Raw genomic sequence first — 18980 nt, forward strand, 5'->3', positions numbered from 1 at the left:
TAGTTAAATGTTTGTTGATACCCATGAATATTTCAAATGTTAGGCCATTAATATTTTAATGTTTGATCCTATTAACACACGCTTCAAAATTAAAGCTGAAATCTCAAATGCATTTTTTAATCATTAGTATTTAGAATAGATCACCCAGTTTAATTTTCTCCCTGTGAATGTACCAATCTGAATGACAAAATCGTATTCCGTGATCAAAATCGTATCTCTGCACAAGGCAGTCAAAATGATGTTTTATGCAGTCATGATTGCTTCCATGATTCCCTACCAGGTCCCTAGGAGATTCATAACACCCTGCATCGCCTGTAGGACTGCCACTCCCAAGGCAGTTGAATCAAGAACAACTACAATTTTAATAATCTACGTTTCATAGAATTGTAGTTGTCCTGAAGTTTTACATTAATGAAATATGTTTTAGGCGAGACTGCAGCTTTAACATAAACCTGTTAAACATGAGAATAGTTTCATTATGTAATTAAAACAAATATAAATATAAATACTCTCTGATAATTGGTGTCGTTTGACTCAGATGTACCTTTAACATCTTCAAACGGGGGCCAGTCAAATTTACGCACCTTTTGTCCCAACCAGAAACTTTATATTCTCCCTGGCTTACCGCTAATACACACTTCAAACCACAAATAATTAATAACGACGATCCCCATCACTGTCTGAAAATAGTTTACAGTCAGGCCAACCATGACAGAAAGATTTTGAAAGCAGTGCTATTCCTTCAATTAATATTCGTCTTGTTTAACGACACCATTGGAGCAAATTGATTTATTAATCATCGGCTATTGGAATATCTGTGTGGTTCTTAACCATATGTCTGACGCCATATAACCGTAAATACAATGTGTTGAGTGCGTCGTTAAATAAAACATTTATTTATTTATTTATTTCATCGGCTATTGGATGTCAAACATTTTGGTAATTTTTACATGAAGTCTTAGAATAAAAGATCCCTTGCTGCATTAAGAACAATGTAGCGGGTTTCCTCTGATGACTACGAGTCACAATTACAAATATTTGACATCAAATAGTTGATGTTTAATTAATAAATGTTATCTAGCGGTGTCGTCAAACAAAACAAACTCTTTCTTTCTCCGTGTTTTGAAACCTAATACGTTCAGCCAGCCGCTTTTCGCTAAACGTTTGCAAACTACATTGACTGGTTCCAGAAATGGTAATTCGGTTTACTGTGTAGTGTAAAAATCGGTCTAGCGAGCGTTAGCGACATACGGCTGGTTGAACTCACCTCATATATACTACGGTAGTATTATCCACCCATATCCTCAGGTGTTACGTAATATTTGATTGGCCCAGTATCAGTAATGTACTCGTTATAGCAATATACATAAACATATAGATATTTTGTTTCATTATCAAAACAAACAAAAATATGCAAAATATGAAATAAAACTAGGACAATAAACGAGTTATATTAGGTGGGGGGAAAATGCACCAAGTAAACATAAATTTTTTAAAACGAGGCTTAATATATGGAAAATACTGAAATGTACACAATCTTATAAACCTATATATACAATGTTTTAAAGTAAACAAAAACAAAAATAGGAGATCTAGAAGAAAGTTAAATATAGTCATATCACTCAACTACGTCTCGTGTCTATTTTTATATAATTAACAGTTATATCGGGTGATTCATAGAAACACCGCCCTACGTGTTCAAGTGGAATTCCGGCATTTCAATGGTATAACATTTTGTTCACGTTAAATTGTGTATTACCCACCATTTTAAATATAAGCTCTGTAACAGAACGCATATTTCACCATCAATAGACGGCATTATAAACGTATCTTGCACAAACGGTCAATGTTCTCTGAGTCATACATTTTCCGCAATTCATCTTCAAAACGTGGGGTGTTTTTCATGAATCACCCGATGTATGAAAAAAAAGTTATAAACTAAACTTCGTGTTGTTTGATCATTCACAAGCACTATGTGCACATTTAATAAATTATGTATTTGTTTCTGCGTGTTTGCGTGCGTGCGTGCGTGCGTGCATATAAATATAATATATAAGTTTTCCATAAACTGTATACAGCATAATTATTATGGTGTCGACATTTTATGGAGTTAAGCAATATATTCAAAAGTCCAAAGATCAGGGCATTGCGTTAAGCCAGACCGAGCAGAAAGACGTCTACCAGACTGGTTTATGCGCTTCACGTTAAACCAAATGGCCACGTCGGGAACCAATCAAATAGTTCGGGAACGTTAGCGAAATGTTCGCTGACTGAACTTAGGCCAGGTATTACGCTAAATATTTCAGTGGGGGGAGGGGGGGGAGGATTAATTCTACTACTTGTTTTATTTTCAAAAATATTTTTAAAATGAATGATACACAGGTGTACCGGTTTTAATTCCTATATGGGGGGGTGTTTTAACCATAGAATGGCATTTATGTTCACTCAATGTAATATGTATTACCACATTATAAAACATTCATAGATTGAAAGTTAACAATAACACGATGAATTAGTATGATTTTTCTGCAACAAACAATGAATACAGCAGATTTGATGTTTTATATAATACCAAACCATACACTGAAAATCATTGAACACTACAGGCTAAATGTTGGAATGTTGTAGTATGCACTGCTAACCTACACGTTTACTGGGATGTTACTACCGCCAAACCGGAAACAGACGAAAAGAACCGGAAACGGACAAAGGAAACGAACGCAACAAACGCAATTAATTTTGAGCAACTTTCAACGAACATTTTCTAGCAGCTAGATCGCAAACTACCCGCTATATGTGTAGACAAACGCGACATGCTGAAAGCACTTTTGGAAGTTCTCAAAAATACATTAGATGTACAGCTATAAATAGAAAAAATGTGATTTTCGGTCACAACACGTGTTGAATTCCAGGGTCACCGTGAAGGGATATGTTCATAAACAAGTGAGGCACCGCGTGATATGGACTTTTTATCATTTATAGCAGGTGGACAAAAGTATATTACAATTGTGGTAAATCACCACGACTGTCGCCATTAAAAATAACCTTTTCACATCATCCAATAAACTCGAAGAGACGCCATGTCTTTATTTTAGTAAAAGAGACTCGTGCAAATACGTGTGTACATGCACGTGCCCTTAATTGAGAACTCTGGTGAGAGACCACGCCCAGTGCATTTGAACTGGCAGGTTGGTTTCACTCCAGAGTTGGTTTGAAGGCACCTGTGCATGGTACTAGTCTAAACAAAATATATTATTATGACAGTGATACGTCGATCATGGCACATTTGTTTTTTTTTCAGTTAAGTCATTTTACTGTCTAACGAAAATACACGATATAGTGGCAAAATTGTTTTCGAATACGTACGTAAAAACATTGTAAACGTACATCAACAAGTAAGTGTTAAATCACTAAATCCACCTGCAAAGATTTCGACCTACATAGTATAAAAATACATTGTATATTAAAACATTACTGTCGAAAGACGAACAGGGGACCAAAACCCAAATACTTTTGGCAACAACGTTCATGAATTATGCCACAAAATATATAATATCGATTCTCTGATTTCATCAATATTTTTGGATGAATTACTTTATTTAAAAGCACTGACCGTAGTTAATATACAGTGTAAAATATTTTCGGCCATTTTTAAACAACCATTTTATTATTAACTTAAACGACAATACACAATTGTTTACTTAAATTACACAATACACAACTGTTTACCGTATTTGTCAATTTTGTTTTATCTGATTGTCCTGATGTTTGTTTAGCTTTAAAAAAATTTTTAATCCGTTTATTTGAAACAAAAGAGGTACGTACCTCGGGAACCATGGCCAATGAATTTAAAGTGAGTATTATGCTAGGGTTTACACATATCCGAAGCCATATCACCAAACAACCAGGAACACTAGGACTGCTGTCTCCGTAGATCTATAGGGATCATACAACCATATGGGAAACATTTGTTTGAAAAGGTTCTAAAAGTTATACGGTAACTGTGATGAACAATCTCACAGAATATGAACAGTGAACAATGGATTGATGACGCATGCAGCACGTGTTATGAAATGTATTACCAAAACATATGTACAAAATGATGTAAACTATCATTCGATTTCACCTGTCGAACGTGAGATCTCAAATTTTGACTGTCTTTGCTGTATACCAAAAGCTTAAAGTGGCTAGCTTTTGTGTATAAGCAAAGACAAAACGGCAATTCAAAATCACTGGTACAAAAATATTAATTTTGTTTTGTTTCAACTCCATTGCATAGCACCCTCTTAAAAATTGTTTACAAATATCTCAAAAACAAAACGTCAATTTCCTTCCACTATCTTCCACCAGTAGCTTCATAAAACTTTCTCTTCGGATCCAGACATCATCTGTGTCGCTTTTCCCATCATTTAATTAGTTCAATCTTTCATCCTTGCGTGCGATTTCACGCGACTTTCATCAGTGGGTTATATGATTTTACGAACTCCAATGAATCATGCATTTTTCGTTAGTTCAATAGCAAAAAAATTAACTTTTGCGTCATTCTGCCAGAAGTAGCAATACGCCACGTGGCTGGGTCAAGTAGGTTCAGAGGGGTCCTCCATATCAGGGTCACCCCCAGCACCGCGCCTGAAGAACATTTTCAAACTGTCCATCATCTTGTTAATACTTGGTCGTCTGGCGCCGGGAAACGAGGACGCCTCCCCGTCAAAATTCTCTTGCACTGCTGGCTGTAAGTAAAAAAAAACCCAATTCATGCTGTGAGTACCGTTATAAAAATCAGACAATGAGGCGGCAGTCAGACAGAACTTGGTCATGTATGCACCGCAGAAACAAAACTGAACTTATGCTAGTTAAAACTAATATGCGAGTACTAGTTATCAAGATAACTTGAACTCCGACAAAACATAGTCTCCTTAATTAAATACCGGCTTCGGTGGCGTCGTGGTTAGGCCATCGGTCTACAGGCTGGTAGATACTGGGTTCGGATCCCAGTCGTGGCATGGGGTTTTTAATCCAGATACCGACTCCAAACCCCAAGTGAGTGCTCCGCAAGGCTCAATGGATAGGTGTAAACCACTTGTACCTACCAGTGATCCATAACTGGTTCAACAAAGGCCATGGTTTGTGCTATCCTGCCTGTGGGAAGCGCAAATAAAAGATCCCTTGCTGCCTGTCGTAAAAGAGTAGCCTATGTGGCGACAGCGGTTTTTTTTCTAAAAAAACAATGTCAGAATGACCATATGTTTGAGGTCCAATAGCCGATAAGATTAAAAATCAATGTGCTCTAGTGGCGTCGTTAAATAAAACAAACTTTACTTCTTTTTTTCATTAAATAGTTGTGATATAAGATCACGTTTTAAAACTTTAAAGAAACTGTCCCGAGTCTGCCGTCATTGTAGGATGTGTCTTAGAATACCACAATTTATATATTCAATGTGTTTCTGGTCGTCCAAATGTTTATAAGTAGCCCAAACTGAATTTGGTATCCCAGTAATTTCGTGCGTACGAATACACACACACACACACACACACACACACACACACACACACACACACACACACACACATATATATATATATATATATATATATATATATATATGTTTGACCTCGATCCAAAACAAATTTAATATACAGCCACTGATCGATATTATGTGCAGAAAAACTTATTTAATATGCAGTTTTCGTCACTTAAACGTCTGCAACATCTTAACAATGGCAACCAACTCAGGACAGTCCCTGTAAAATTAATCGAAACGATAACATAAGAAAACACGTTAGCACATTTAATACATTTGTAAAAGAAAGGTTCAATCTCCAAACGTGGTAAACTATTAAAGTTTTGAGATAAAAGTATAAATCTTAACAACAAAACCGCAATACGTGATCATAAAATAGAATAGATGTTTAACCACACCCCAGCACGAACAAAACATCGGCTATTGGGTGTCGAACTATGGTATAATACATGATCAGGGCCATATATCTGCATAATGCAGAGTCGAATAGGTATTTTTCAAAATAGTGGTTGATTCTATAGGAGGACAGCCACTCCCAAGGAGATCCTTTACGGGAGATTTCATCCTTCTGGCACTGCTACAAAGGGGACTGCTACTCCCAGACTAGTTTACTAAATCAAAACTAGCACCGGATTGAACTCATTAGAATAAGTACAGATTTGATGACATGCACTCACAAATCAATGTCATAACAGTGATGATATCAGATGTTCGCGAAAGATGAGCATATCCTGCCAGTCATGAGTACTGCCACCACAGCTGTCATGTCTGTCAATTCATCTAAAACGATGATTTTTAAAAATAAATGTGTAATGTGAAAGCCAACAGGGTGGTGATCTTACTAGATAGACTGCACCATAATAAGGACATATACCAGGAATCGTCGTCGGTGGTAGCGGAAGTGGAACTCGTCGCTGATCCGCCGCAACTCCCTCCCCACCTCCACCTCTCGCTGCCGACGCAGGGCCTGCACGTCTGGGAGGGAAACTGACCGGTCCCGAATATTACAAATTATATCTGGTAGGGGGCCGCTCTGCTCCTGCTCATCCGGGTAATCTTCACCTTCCGAGTAACACCGCAATCGTTGATGCAAGGTAAGTAATGTAACGACCATCGTAAGTAATGTAACGACCAATGTAAGGAATGTAACGACCAATGTAAGCAATGTAACGATCAATGTAAGTAATGTAACGACCAATGTAAGCAATGTAAAGACTGATGTAAGTAATGTAAAGACTGATGTAAGTAATGTAAAGACCAATGTAAGTAATGTAACGACCAATGTAAGGAATGTAACGACCAATGTAAGCAATGTAATGATCAATGTAAGTAATGTAACGACCAATGTAAGCAATGTAACGACCAATGTAAGTAATGTAACGACCAATGTAAGCAATGTAAAGACCAATGTAAGTAATGTAACGACCAATGTCGGTAATGTAACGACCAATGTAAGCAATGTAAAGACTGATGTAAGTAATGTAACGACCAATGTAAGTAATGTAACGACCAATGTAAGCAATGTAAAGACCAATGTAAGTAATGTAAAGAGTTAGATGTAAGAATGTAAGCAATGTAACGACTGTAAGTGTAAGTAATGTAAAGACCAATGTAAGTAATGTAAAGACCAATGTAAGTAATGTAACGACCAATGTAAGTAATGTAACGACCAATGTAAGTAATGTAAAGACCAATGTAAGTAATGTAAAGCAATCTAATGTAAGCAATGTAAGACCAATGTAAGTAATGTAACGACCAATGTAAGTAATGTAAAGACCAATGTAAGCAATGTAAAGACCAATGTAAGCAATGTAAAGACTGATGTAAGTAATGTAACGACCAATGTAAGTAATGTAAAGACCAATGTAAGTAATGTAACGACTGATTAAGTAATGTAACGACCAATGTAAGCAATGTAAAGACCAATGTAAGCAATCTAACGACCAATGTAAGTAATGTAACGACCAATCTAAGCAATGTAAAGACAATGTAAGCAATGTAACGACCAATGTAAGCAATGTAAAGACCAATGTAAGTAATGTAAAGACTGATGTAAGTAATGTAACGACCAATGTAAGCAATGTAAAGACCAATGTAAGTAATGTAATGACCAATGTAAGTAATGTAAAGACTGATGTAAGTAATGTAAAGACCAATGTAAGTAATGTAAAGACCAATGTAAGCAATGTAAAGACTGATGTAAGTAATGTAAAGACCAATGTAAGTAATGTAAAGACTGATGTAAGTAATGTAAAGACCAATGTAAGCAATGTAAAGACGGATGTAAGCAATGTAACGACCAATGTCAGTAATGTAAAGACCAATGTAAGCAATGTAATGATCAATTTAAGTAATGTAATGATCAATGTAAGTAATGTAAAGACTGATGTAAGTAATGTAAAGACTGATGTAAGCAATGTAATGACCAATGTAAGTAATGTAAAGACTGATGTAAGTAATGTAAAGACCAATGTAAGTAATGTAAAGACTGATGTAAGTAATGTAAAGACCAATGTAAGTAATGTAATGACCAATGTATGTAATGTAAAGACTGATGTAAGTAATGTAACGACCAATGTAAGCAATGTAAAGACCAATGTAAGCAATGTAAAGACCAATGTAAGTAATGTAAAGACCAATGTAAGTAATGTAAAGACCAATGTAAGCAATGTAACGACCAATGTAAGTAATGTAAAGACTGATGTAAGTAATGTAAAGACGGATGTAAGCAATGTAACGACCAATGTAAGCAATGTAAAGACTGATGTAAGCAATGTAACGACCAATGTAAGCAATGTAACGACCAATGAAAGCAATGTAAAGACCAATTAAGTAATGTAAAGACTGATGTAAGCAGGCATCGAAATAAGCATTGTGTCTGGTAACCCATTTACAGGTTACCACACAATATAACCTGGTAACCTATAGGTTTCCACAACTATATGAAAGTTAGAATTGAATTCATGTTACTACTACGCAGTCGTTCTGAAATCGTAACGGTGCGCGCGAAAATCCGGAAGTACATTTATCTAGTGGGCGCTGCTTAAACGCGGATTGCCAAAATTTGCTTTGCAATTCCACAAGAGCGCACGAACATCGGTGCAAGTTTGTACGAGAAAACAAAACGCGGACGTAAATTCATCTCGTGGACGCTGCTTAAACGCGAAGTGACTTGCGCGCGAACATCGATGCAATTCCTGACGAGATAATGAAACGCAGAAGTCCTGAATGCATTGCCTGGTTTACGTTCGGAAACGAAACTACCGTTCGTTGAAATTTTTGTCGAGAACGAAACACCGTCCTCGACTTCTCTAACATGTGGTAACCTCCCGGTAACCTGGACGACCGTTCTCGACTTATTTCGAAGCCTGTTACTGTAAGTAATGTAACGACCAATGTAAGCAATGTAAAGACCAATGTAAGTAATGTAATCATCAATGAAAGTAATGTAAAGACCAATGTAAGCAATGTAATGATCAATTCAAGTAATGTAATGATCAATGTAATTAATGTAAAAACTGATGTAAGTAATGTAAAGACGGATGTAAGCAATGTAACGACCAATTAAGTAATGTAAAGATCAATGTAAGTAATGTAAAGACTGATGTAAGTAATGTAAAGACCAATGTAAGTAATGTAATGACCAATGTATGTAATGTAAAGACTGATGTAAGTAATGTAACCACCAATGTAAGCACCAATGTTTGTAATGTAAAGTCTGATGTAAGTAATGTAACAGATGTAAGCAATGTAACGACCAATGTAAGTAATGTAAAGATCAATGTAAGTAATGTAAAGACTGATGTAAGTAATGTAACGACCAATGTAAGCAATGTAATGACCAATGTAAGTAATGTAATGATCGATGTAAGTAATGTAAAGACTGATGTAAGTAATGTAAAGACGGATGTAAGCAATGTAAAGACTGATGTAAGTAATGTAAAGACCAATGTAAGTAATGTAAAGACCAATGTAAGCAATGTAAAGACCAATGTAAGTAATGTAAAGACTGATGTAAGTAATGTAAAGACTGATGTAAGTAATGTAAAGACTGATGTAAGCAATGTAAAGACCAATGTAAGTAATGTAAAGACTGATGTAAGCAATGTAAAGACCAATGTAAGTAATGTAAAGACTGATGTAAGTAATGTAACGACCAATGTAAGCAATGTAAAGACCAATGTAAGTAATGTAAAGACTGATGTAAGTAATGTAACGACCAATGTAAGCAATGTAATGACCAATGTAAGCAATCTAACTACCAATGTAAGTAATGTAACGACCATCGTAAGTAATGTAACGACCAATGTAAGCAATGTAATGACCAATGTAAGTAATGTAAAGAACTGATGTAAGTAATGTAACGACCAATGTAAGTAATGTAATGACCGATGTAAGTAATGTAAAGACCAATGTAAGTAATGTAAAGACTGATGTAAGTAATGTAACGACCAATGTAAGCAATGTAATGACCAATGTAAGTAATGTAAAGACCAATGTAAGTAATGTAAAGACTGATGTAAGTAATGTAAACACGGATGTAAGCAATGTAAAGACTGATGTAAGTAATGTAAAGACGGATGTAAGCAATGTAACGACCAATGTAAGTAATGTAAAGACCAATGTAAGTAATGTAATGACCAATGTATGTAATGTAAAGACTGATGTATGTAATGTAAGTAATGTAAGACTGATGTAAGTAATGTAACGACCAATGTAAGCAATGTAAAGACCAATGTAAGTAATGTAAAGACCAATGTAAGTGTAAGACAATGTAAGTAATGTAACGACCAATGTAAGCAATGTAAAGACCAATGTAAGTAATGTAAAGACCAATGTAAGCAATGTAATGACCAATGTAAGCAATCTAACTACCAATGTAAGTAATGTAAAGACTGATGTAAGTAATGTAAAGACCAATGTAAGCAATGTAACGACCAATGTAAGTAATGTAAAGATCAGTGTAAGTAATGTAAAGACTGATGTAAGTAATGTAAAGACTGATGTAAGTAATGTAACGACCAATGTAAGTAATGTAAAGACCAATGTAAGTAATGTAAAGACCAATGTAAGTAATGTAAAGACTGATGTAAGTAATGTAAAGACCAATGTAAGCAATGTAAAGACCAATGTAAGTAATGTAATGACCAATGTAAGTAATGTAAAGACTGATGTAAGTAATGTAACGACCAATGTAAGCAATGTAAAGACCAATGTAAGTAATGTAAAGACTAATGTAAGTAATGTAAAGACCAATGTAAGTAATGTAACGACCAATGTAAGTAATGTAAAGACCAATGTAAGTAATGTAAAGATTGATGCAAGTAATGTAACGACCAATCTAAGCAATGTAATGACCAATGTAAGCAATCTAACTACCAATGTAAGTAATGTAACGACCATCGTAAGTAATGTAACGACCAATGTAAGCAATGTAAAGACCAATGTAAGCAATCTAACGACCAATGTAAGTAATGCAATGTAAGTAATGTAATGACCAATGTAAGTAATGTAAAGACTGATGTAAGTAATGTAACGACCAATGTAACAATGTAAAGACCAATGTAAGTAATGTAAAGACTGATGTAAGCAATGTAAAGACCAATGTAAGTAATGTAAAAACCGATGTAAGTAATGTAACGACCAATGTAAGCAATCTAACTACCAATGTAAGTAATGTAAAGACTGATGTAAGTAATGTAAAGACGGATGTAAGCAATGTAACGACCAATGTAAGTAATGTAAAGACTGATGTAAGTAATGTAACGACCAATGTAAGTAATGTAAAGACCAATGTAAGTAATGTAAAGACCAATGTAAGTAATGTAAAGACTGATGTAAGTAATGTAACGACCAATGTATGTAAGACTGATGTAATGTAACGACCAATGTAAGTAATGTAAAGACCAATGTAAGCAATCTAACGACCAATGTAAGTAATGTAACGACCAATGTAAGTAATGTAAAGACTGATGTAAGCAATGTAACGACCAGTGTAAGCAATGTGACGACCAATGTAAGCAATGTAAAGACTGGTGTAAATAATGTAACGACCAATGTAAGCAATGTAATGACCAATGTAAGCAATGTAACGACCAATGTAAGTAATGTAAAGACCAATGTAAGCAATGTAAAGACCAATGATGTAAAGACTGATGTAAGCAATGTAAAGACCAATGTAAGTAAGGTAAAGACTGATGTAAGTAATGTAACGACCAATGTAAGCAATGTAATGACCAATGTAAGCAATCTAACTACCAATGTAAGTAATGTAAAGACTGATGTAAGTAATGTAAAGACGGATGTAAGCAATGTATCGACCAATGGAAGTAATGTAAAGATCAGTGTAAGTAATGTAAAGACTGATGTAAGTAATGTAAAGACCAATGTGAGTAATGTAATGACCAATGTATGTAAAGACTGATGTAAGTAATGTAACGACCAATGTAAGCAATGTAAAGACCAATGTAAGTAATGTAAAGACTGATGTAAGTAATGTAAAGACGGATGTAAGCAATGTAACGACCAATGTAAGTAATGTAAAGATCAGTGTAAGTAATGTAAAGACTGATGTAAGTAATGTAAAGACCAATGTAAGTAATGTAACGACCAATGTAAGTAATGTAAAGACTGATGTAAGTAATGTAACGACCAATGTAAGCAATGTAAAGACCAATGTAAGTAATGTAAAGACTGATGTAAGTAATGTAAAGTCCAATGTAAGTAATGTAAAGATTGATGCAAGTAATGTAACGACCAATCTAAGCAATGTAATGACCAATGTAAGCAATCTAACTACCAATGTAAGTAATGTAACGACCATCGTAAGTAATGTAACGACCAATGTAAGCAATGTAAAGACCAATGTAAGCAATCTAAAAACAAAGATAAGTAATTGAAAGGTCTGTCTAATTTATGAATATTTCCCCTTACGTTTTCAAGAAACAACCTTTTTAACACAGTGTTAAATATTTTCATGTTTCTATCCAGTGTCGTATTGTCTTAGTAAACCAACACATTTTACTACAGTTTCGCGTCTATAAATGACACGCGTGTTAGGGTTCACCCTGTCCATTTTCAAAATAGCCAAATGCCTTCTTTCTTTTTGGTACAAAGTGGAAACAGCATTTAGTATTTGGCAAATAAAATGTTGCTTAAATTTTTAAATGTTTTTCAAACAAATACTCTAAATACAGCGAAGATTGGCTAAAACAAACATCTTTCCAGTGAGACTTCTGAGGTGTGTGTAGATGTGTAACTCGCATAATATTGGTCATCCATTTGACTATTGGATAATATAGTACTTGGATCCCACCGCTGGTACCACAGCTTCTTGAACAGATCTGAACAGCAAGCAGTTCGCGTGCGCTGTGTCTTCACTCACAACAAACGAACTGCACCCGCGCACGCGCATGCAGAGCCTCGTGCACACGCGTCCTTCGGTGACGTTCACTTGCCCCATTAGCTCGTCGGACCGGATATCCGGAATCAAATCTCGCGAGATCACGCGGAAATAAGCAGAGTCTCGACCGCTATCAGTCCATTTGTTTTTGCGCATCGTTGCCTTCCAAGTGGGACTTCCGGTAAGACAATGGAGGCCAACGAGGTCACATGACTGAACCTTGATTACCTCGCCTGGTCGACGGGAATCTTCAGTCAGACACTGGATTTCGGAGTCTGTAGGTAGTTTTCGTTCCATGTAAACTAAAAAAAGGGAAAGAAATACAGCAAAAATAATATCAGATATATTAGGACAAAAATGTTTCTTTCAGGATTTGACAAAACACTGTATGTGACAAGACAATATGAACTGACTATATTTTGTCCTTTATTTCGGATTAGAATGCATGGTAATCATGTAGAGATAATGATATAACTCATTTTAATTGCTATATTAAAATAAGATTCAAACTTAGCATTCTATCCTGTCCATTATGGGTGACTATTGCGATCAGTTTTACTATTGCAATATTATTGCGATAGTTAAACTACTATTGTGATAGTATTGCAATAGTGATAGTACTATAGCAATAGTATTGCAATAGTATTGTGAATTCTTAAATCGCTTGATAACAGTAATATAAACAGATATTTCGCAAAACAATTTACTTCAATCTTGTAATATATATGTATTGATGTGTGTGTGTGTGTGTGTGTGTGTGTGTGTGTGTGTTTGTTTGTTTGTTTGTTTGTTTGTGTACGTGCATATGTACGTATGTATGTGTTTCTGTGTATGTCTGTGTTTGTACTTAGTTATTTGTAATAATGTCACAAGGTAGTGAAATCATATTTAATAAACTTATAATAAAAAGACCCCACATTGTTGTTATGCTTTATTTTCTATGGTGTCCAATGTTTTTTTCAAAAAGATCAACTTGTTATTAGACTATTTATTTATGGTTTCGAAGGTTTCTGCAGAAAAATATAATTTTTATAGTTTCCAATGTTTGTATAGAAAAATTAACTTGACCATGTGTTTTGACTTTAATTGCGATCAGTGTGCAGTGATAATATGGCCGGCTGTTGAAAACACTATTTGAGGGCACCGAGGTGGAAGGCACGCAAAGGTACTTCTTTGCAATGATGGATAACGATGAATATCTTTGATTATTTTTACTCCACAAGATCAAAGGATTTCACTATGCATACTATCGAAACTATCGATAGTGGAGCAAACAATTGTGATAGTTAGGGACGGTCCATAAATGTCAATGGTTTTCATAATCCTAACAATGTTAGGATTGGGTTTGACCCCATCCCCCCCCCCCCCCCCTAATCCTAACATAAAAACATTGATATAATGTGTACAAAACATTGACCTTCGATGGACCGATGTTTTACCTGAAAAGCAATCCGAACATGGCTTTTACCCCCTCCCCCCCTTCAGAACATTGTTCGGATTGTGAAGCACATCGATATTTATGGACCGTCCCTTATTAATAGTTGAATTAACTATCGATGCATTGCTATCGAGACACTTACTATCGCAATATATCGATCGTTCGATGTATTGTTACACCACTACTGTTCATGCAGCTCACGCGACAGTTTGTACTATTTCACCCAGAACAGGATACTATGTTAGTGTGTGAAATGAAACCCGCTGCCGCTACATTGATATTGCCGATATCATTAGCAGTAATGGATCTTTTATATGTAAGTTACTACAGAACGATTAGCACATACCACGGCTTAACAGTGTTAGGTTACAAAAAGCACCACATTTTAGCCTCAAATACGATGGTACCACTTTACCATTATGTAGAACTAGAGCCTAATTAATTAAAACAAAAACCAAAGAAACAAACTCTGTAAGCTCTTTAAAGCATAATTGCATCGTCGTTGCAAGTTTGTTGTTTGTTTGTTGTTTTATTATTGTGTTGTTGTTATTCTCTCTCTCTCTCTCTCTCTCTCTCTCTCTCTCTCTCTCTCTCTCTCTCTCTCTCTCTCTCTCTCTCTCTCTCTCTCTCTCTCTCAATATATATATATATATATATATATATATTGCTGATCATTTTAAAACCTACCTCCTGGATCAACCTTCCAATTCTCGGGCATGCAGAACGACGCCATGTTGGTGACATCCTCAAGAGACGGCACCGCGGAGTAGATCTGGAAGCAAGCGACGCGACCCACAAATCCTTGCCCGTCGTCCTCGAGATCGTGCGATCCCCCGATCCGCAGCGATCCCCTGACCGGGATGGCGATCTCGTTGGGGAAGTCATCATCCAGTTCCTCCAGGATCTCTCCGTTGTGGAAGACCGTGAGCGTACCGGTGGCGAGGTCCCGGCTGATGACCACGTGACTCCACGTGTCCGCGACCAGCACGTTGGGGATGGCCGTGCTGCCCACCGACACGCCGTACTCGTCCCAGAACGAGACGAAGAAGTACTCCTCCATCAGAGACACCTGCAACGAAAGGAAGGAAGGACACACTCAACACATTTTATTTATGGCTATATGGCGTCAGATATATGGTTAAGGACCACACAGATATATATATATATATATGGACCCTGCACATTTGTGTCTCTCCTTTGCGAAGTAAAAAAGTGAGATACGGATATTACGTCTTCAGTAGCGGCCACAGTGGTGGCGGCGACGACGACGTCTATTTTTGCGTTTAGCTGCTGCAACGTTAAAGTTTTGCGTTTAGCACCATTTCCCACATGATCTTATGGATGCAGCCATCACCGGACACGTTTATGGTATGCAGAATTCTTGTTAAAAACATGCACATTATTAACGTTTCACACAATACAAACGTTTATCTTGCCGATTATATGGTATCAGGGTTCTTTTACATTTAATAGATGTCAAGCTTAGAGCGAAGGAATGGAATATTTGTTTAATGATACCTCAGCACATTTTAAATTACAGCTATTTTGTGTCTACCATATGATTATTTTGATACTTTGTCAATGGAAAGAGTGAGAAAATTAACCCGCTTCACCCAAATAGGCTACTCGTATTGATAATGTAGCAAGGGATCATATATATATATATATATATATATATATATATATATATATATATATATATATATATATATATATGTCCGACGCTATATAACCGTAAATAAATTGTGTTGAGTGCGTCGTTAAATAAAACATTTATATAGGAAGGAAGGAAGGAAGGAAATGGTTTATTTAACGACACACTCAATACATTGATTTACGGTTATATGGCGTCGGACATATGGTTAAGGACCACACAGATATTGAGGGAGGAAACCCGCTGTCACCACTTCAGAGGATACTCTTTTCGATTAGCAGCAAGGGATCTTTTATATGCACCATCCTATAGACAGGATAGCACATACCACGACCTTTGATATACCAATCGTGGTGCACTGGCTGGAGCGAAATTGCGCAATGGGCCCACTGACAGGGATCGATCCCAAACCGACCGCGCATCAAGCGAGCGCTTTCCTACTGACACACAATGAAAACGCAAAACAGATATTTTTCAATATTTTGTTGTGATTAATGACAAATATATTTATTGGACTTAAAATAACAATTTATGAGAGGAAGCCATTGATTGGTACTTTTGTCTGGGTTTTAATCCTGGTTTTGTTCTCGTTACACATACAATAGCAGAAACACACAAAATGGTGTGAAATGCGTTCACTACATGCTCAATCATACTGCATGCAATGTACGTGAAATGTCAGTATGTTGACACATAAAAGTCACGTTACGGTGTCATATTCTTCACCACATTAAGAATGCCACGAGAAGAACAGAGGGAACGAGCGTTGGGCATGGTTCAAGGTGGGAATTCGCAAAGCCAAGTTACCTTCAGAGTCCATCCATCAACTATTGGACGACTTGTTGAACGTCATCAACGTCCCGTTACAACCCCACACCAAAATCGGCAGATTCGACGACACCACCTCCGTGACCGGTTCAGAACTGCGACGATGACAGCAAGCAACACGGTAGGACGTCATGGAATGCATATCCATCCGATGACGGTCATCCGTCGACTCAGAACGGCTGGACTCAGATGCAGACGCCCGTACAACGGTAACATCACAACACCACGACATCGTGCTGCGAGACTACAGTTTGCTCTTCAGAATGGTAAACATCCACCAGCCTTTTACCAGAGCATTGTTTTCTCAAATGAGTCCCGTTTCTCTGTCTCCTTTGCCGATGGAAGAGCACGTGTGTACAGGAGACTCCATGAACGGTACGCTGACGGATATGTGAGGGAACGTGATCGGTTTGGCGGCGGTTGTTTGATGGTATGGGGGGGGGGGGGGGGGGGGGGGGGCAATCAACTGATTTCAGGAGTGATTTCATCATTGTCCACGATGCCCTTACAGCCCAGCGTTCTCCAGCCACTTTTGCGCCGTCACCGAAGACCAGGAGGTCCCCTTCTGTTTCAACAAGACAATGCCCGTCCACATACTGCAAGAATTACCTAGGTATTCCTGCAACAAGCCGGTATCACCGTTATGAACTTGCCTGCCGTTTCACCAATTGAACACATGTGGGATGAGCTAGGACGTCGTGTACGTCACCGCCAGCGACCACCGCGTAACGGCGAGCTTGCACAGGCGTTGCAGGAGGAGTGGAGAACATTCCTGTGGCTTATTTGAGATGTTTGTGCCAATCCTTTCCCCGACGTCTTCACGCATGCTCACGGGCTAATGGTGGACACACCAGATACTGACCGTGATATGGGGGGGTTGAACTTTTCGATTACGAATGCAACTCGATTATTGATGATAACTGGCCATGAATACCAGTCATTAATGTCATATTACATTGTCCATCAATTCATTAATAATTTGTCGTTATTTGCAATGAAAAGTTTTTTTTGCGTTTTCATTGTGTCAGTATATATATATATATATATATATATATATATATATATATATATATATATGCTGTAGACAAGATAGTACAAATTACGGCATTTGATATAACTGAGTTTTCTCGTAGGACTACGTCTTGGTATTTCCAAATGTTTCACATCACACGTAGACAATCGCTAACCTTCAAGACGTCGCCGCTCTCACAGCGGTAGCTCAGGATGGTTCCCCTGGGCCGGCCGTCTGGGTAGATGTAGAAGGCCAGAGCGAGGTCTTTGAAGTTCACCTTGCCGTCCAGAATGATTTCAATGGACGACCGAGTGTTTCCGGTTAACTTCAGCGCATCGAACGGCATGCCGGGAGGTCCTCTGCCAAACCGGAAGCAGTCGCCTTCTCCCACAATTCTAGCGTCGTGACCCTGAATGACCTCTGAATATACGGAAGAGTTCCCCAGCGGCCATACGTATTCCGGGGTGAGCACCTGAAGAGTGGCCGCCTTGGAAACTGTAATTGCAACAAAATAAAATGAATCAGTTTAATTTATTAATTATTATGAGAGGACCTCAAGATCTGTACCAAGCCTGAGAGTAGAAGTAGTCCTACCCACACAAAATACGGAGAAAATACCCTCCTTGATTTAAAGAAAAGTGCCTTTTTTGTCCTGCGCCCTAATTCATGTTTTATTGGTCTCCAGTTATTTTAGGCTAGGTCCTGTCCTGACAATTCAACCCGTAATTCCAGTTTAAACAAAACGCTGTAATACAATAACCAATGGAAAATACTTAGATTACTAAAGCAAAAAAAATAAAGAAAAAAAGAAGTAATTATTTCGTTAGTTATTCTAGAAACCTTTTAATATTGCATTCAACGCCTGTTAATGGATGTTTATATATATATATATCTATATATGGAATGTACCGAATCATAAACATGATTCCTCTCAACGGAGGTTTACGATTACAAACGCAATATTTAAGAATCATATATATGAACTTGATTCTACACAATAATGACAAGGTTGCAACCGGAAATCGTGATCATACATCAATATGCTTTTCTTCTTTTTTGAAACATATTTAAGTATGTTCACAGTAATACTATCCTAACTAACCCCAGATAATATCAGGGTCTTT

The 18980-nt window shown here is 37.0% G+C and overlaps 1 protein-coding gene across 1 annotated transcript; it reads right to left on the minus strand.

Annotated features, from left to right (window-relative positions):
• Positions 1-990: 990 nt before the first annotated feature.
• On the minus strand, positions 991-6636 carry LOC121370143. Its single transcript, XM_041495256.1, has 2 exons — positions 6397-6636; positions 991-4730 (listed from the first exon to the last, which is right to left on the minus strand). The coding sequence occupies exons 1-2, from the start codon at positions 6634-6636 to the stop codon at positions 4578-4580; spliced, it is 393 nt and encodes a 130-aa protein (XP_041351190.1). The 3' UTR covers positions 991-4577.
• Between the last annotated feature and the right edge of the window lie 12344 nt (positions 6637-18980).

This window comes from Gigantopelta aegis, chromosome 4 (assembly GCF_016097555.1).
Source record: "Gigantopelta aegis isolate Gae_Host chromosome 4, Gae_host_genome, whole genome shotgun sequence".
Lineage (NCBI taxonomy): Eukaryota > Metazoa > Mollusca > Gastropoda > Neomphalida > Peltospiridae > Gigantopelta > Gigantopelta aegis.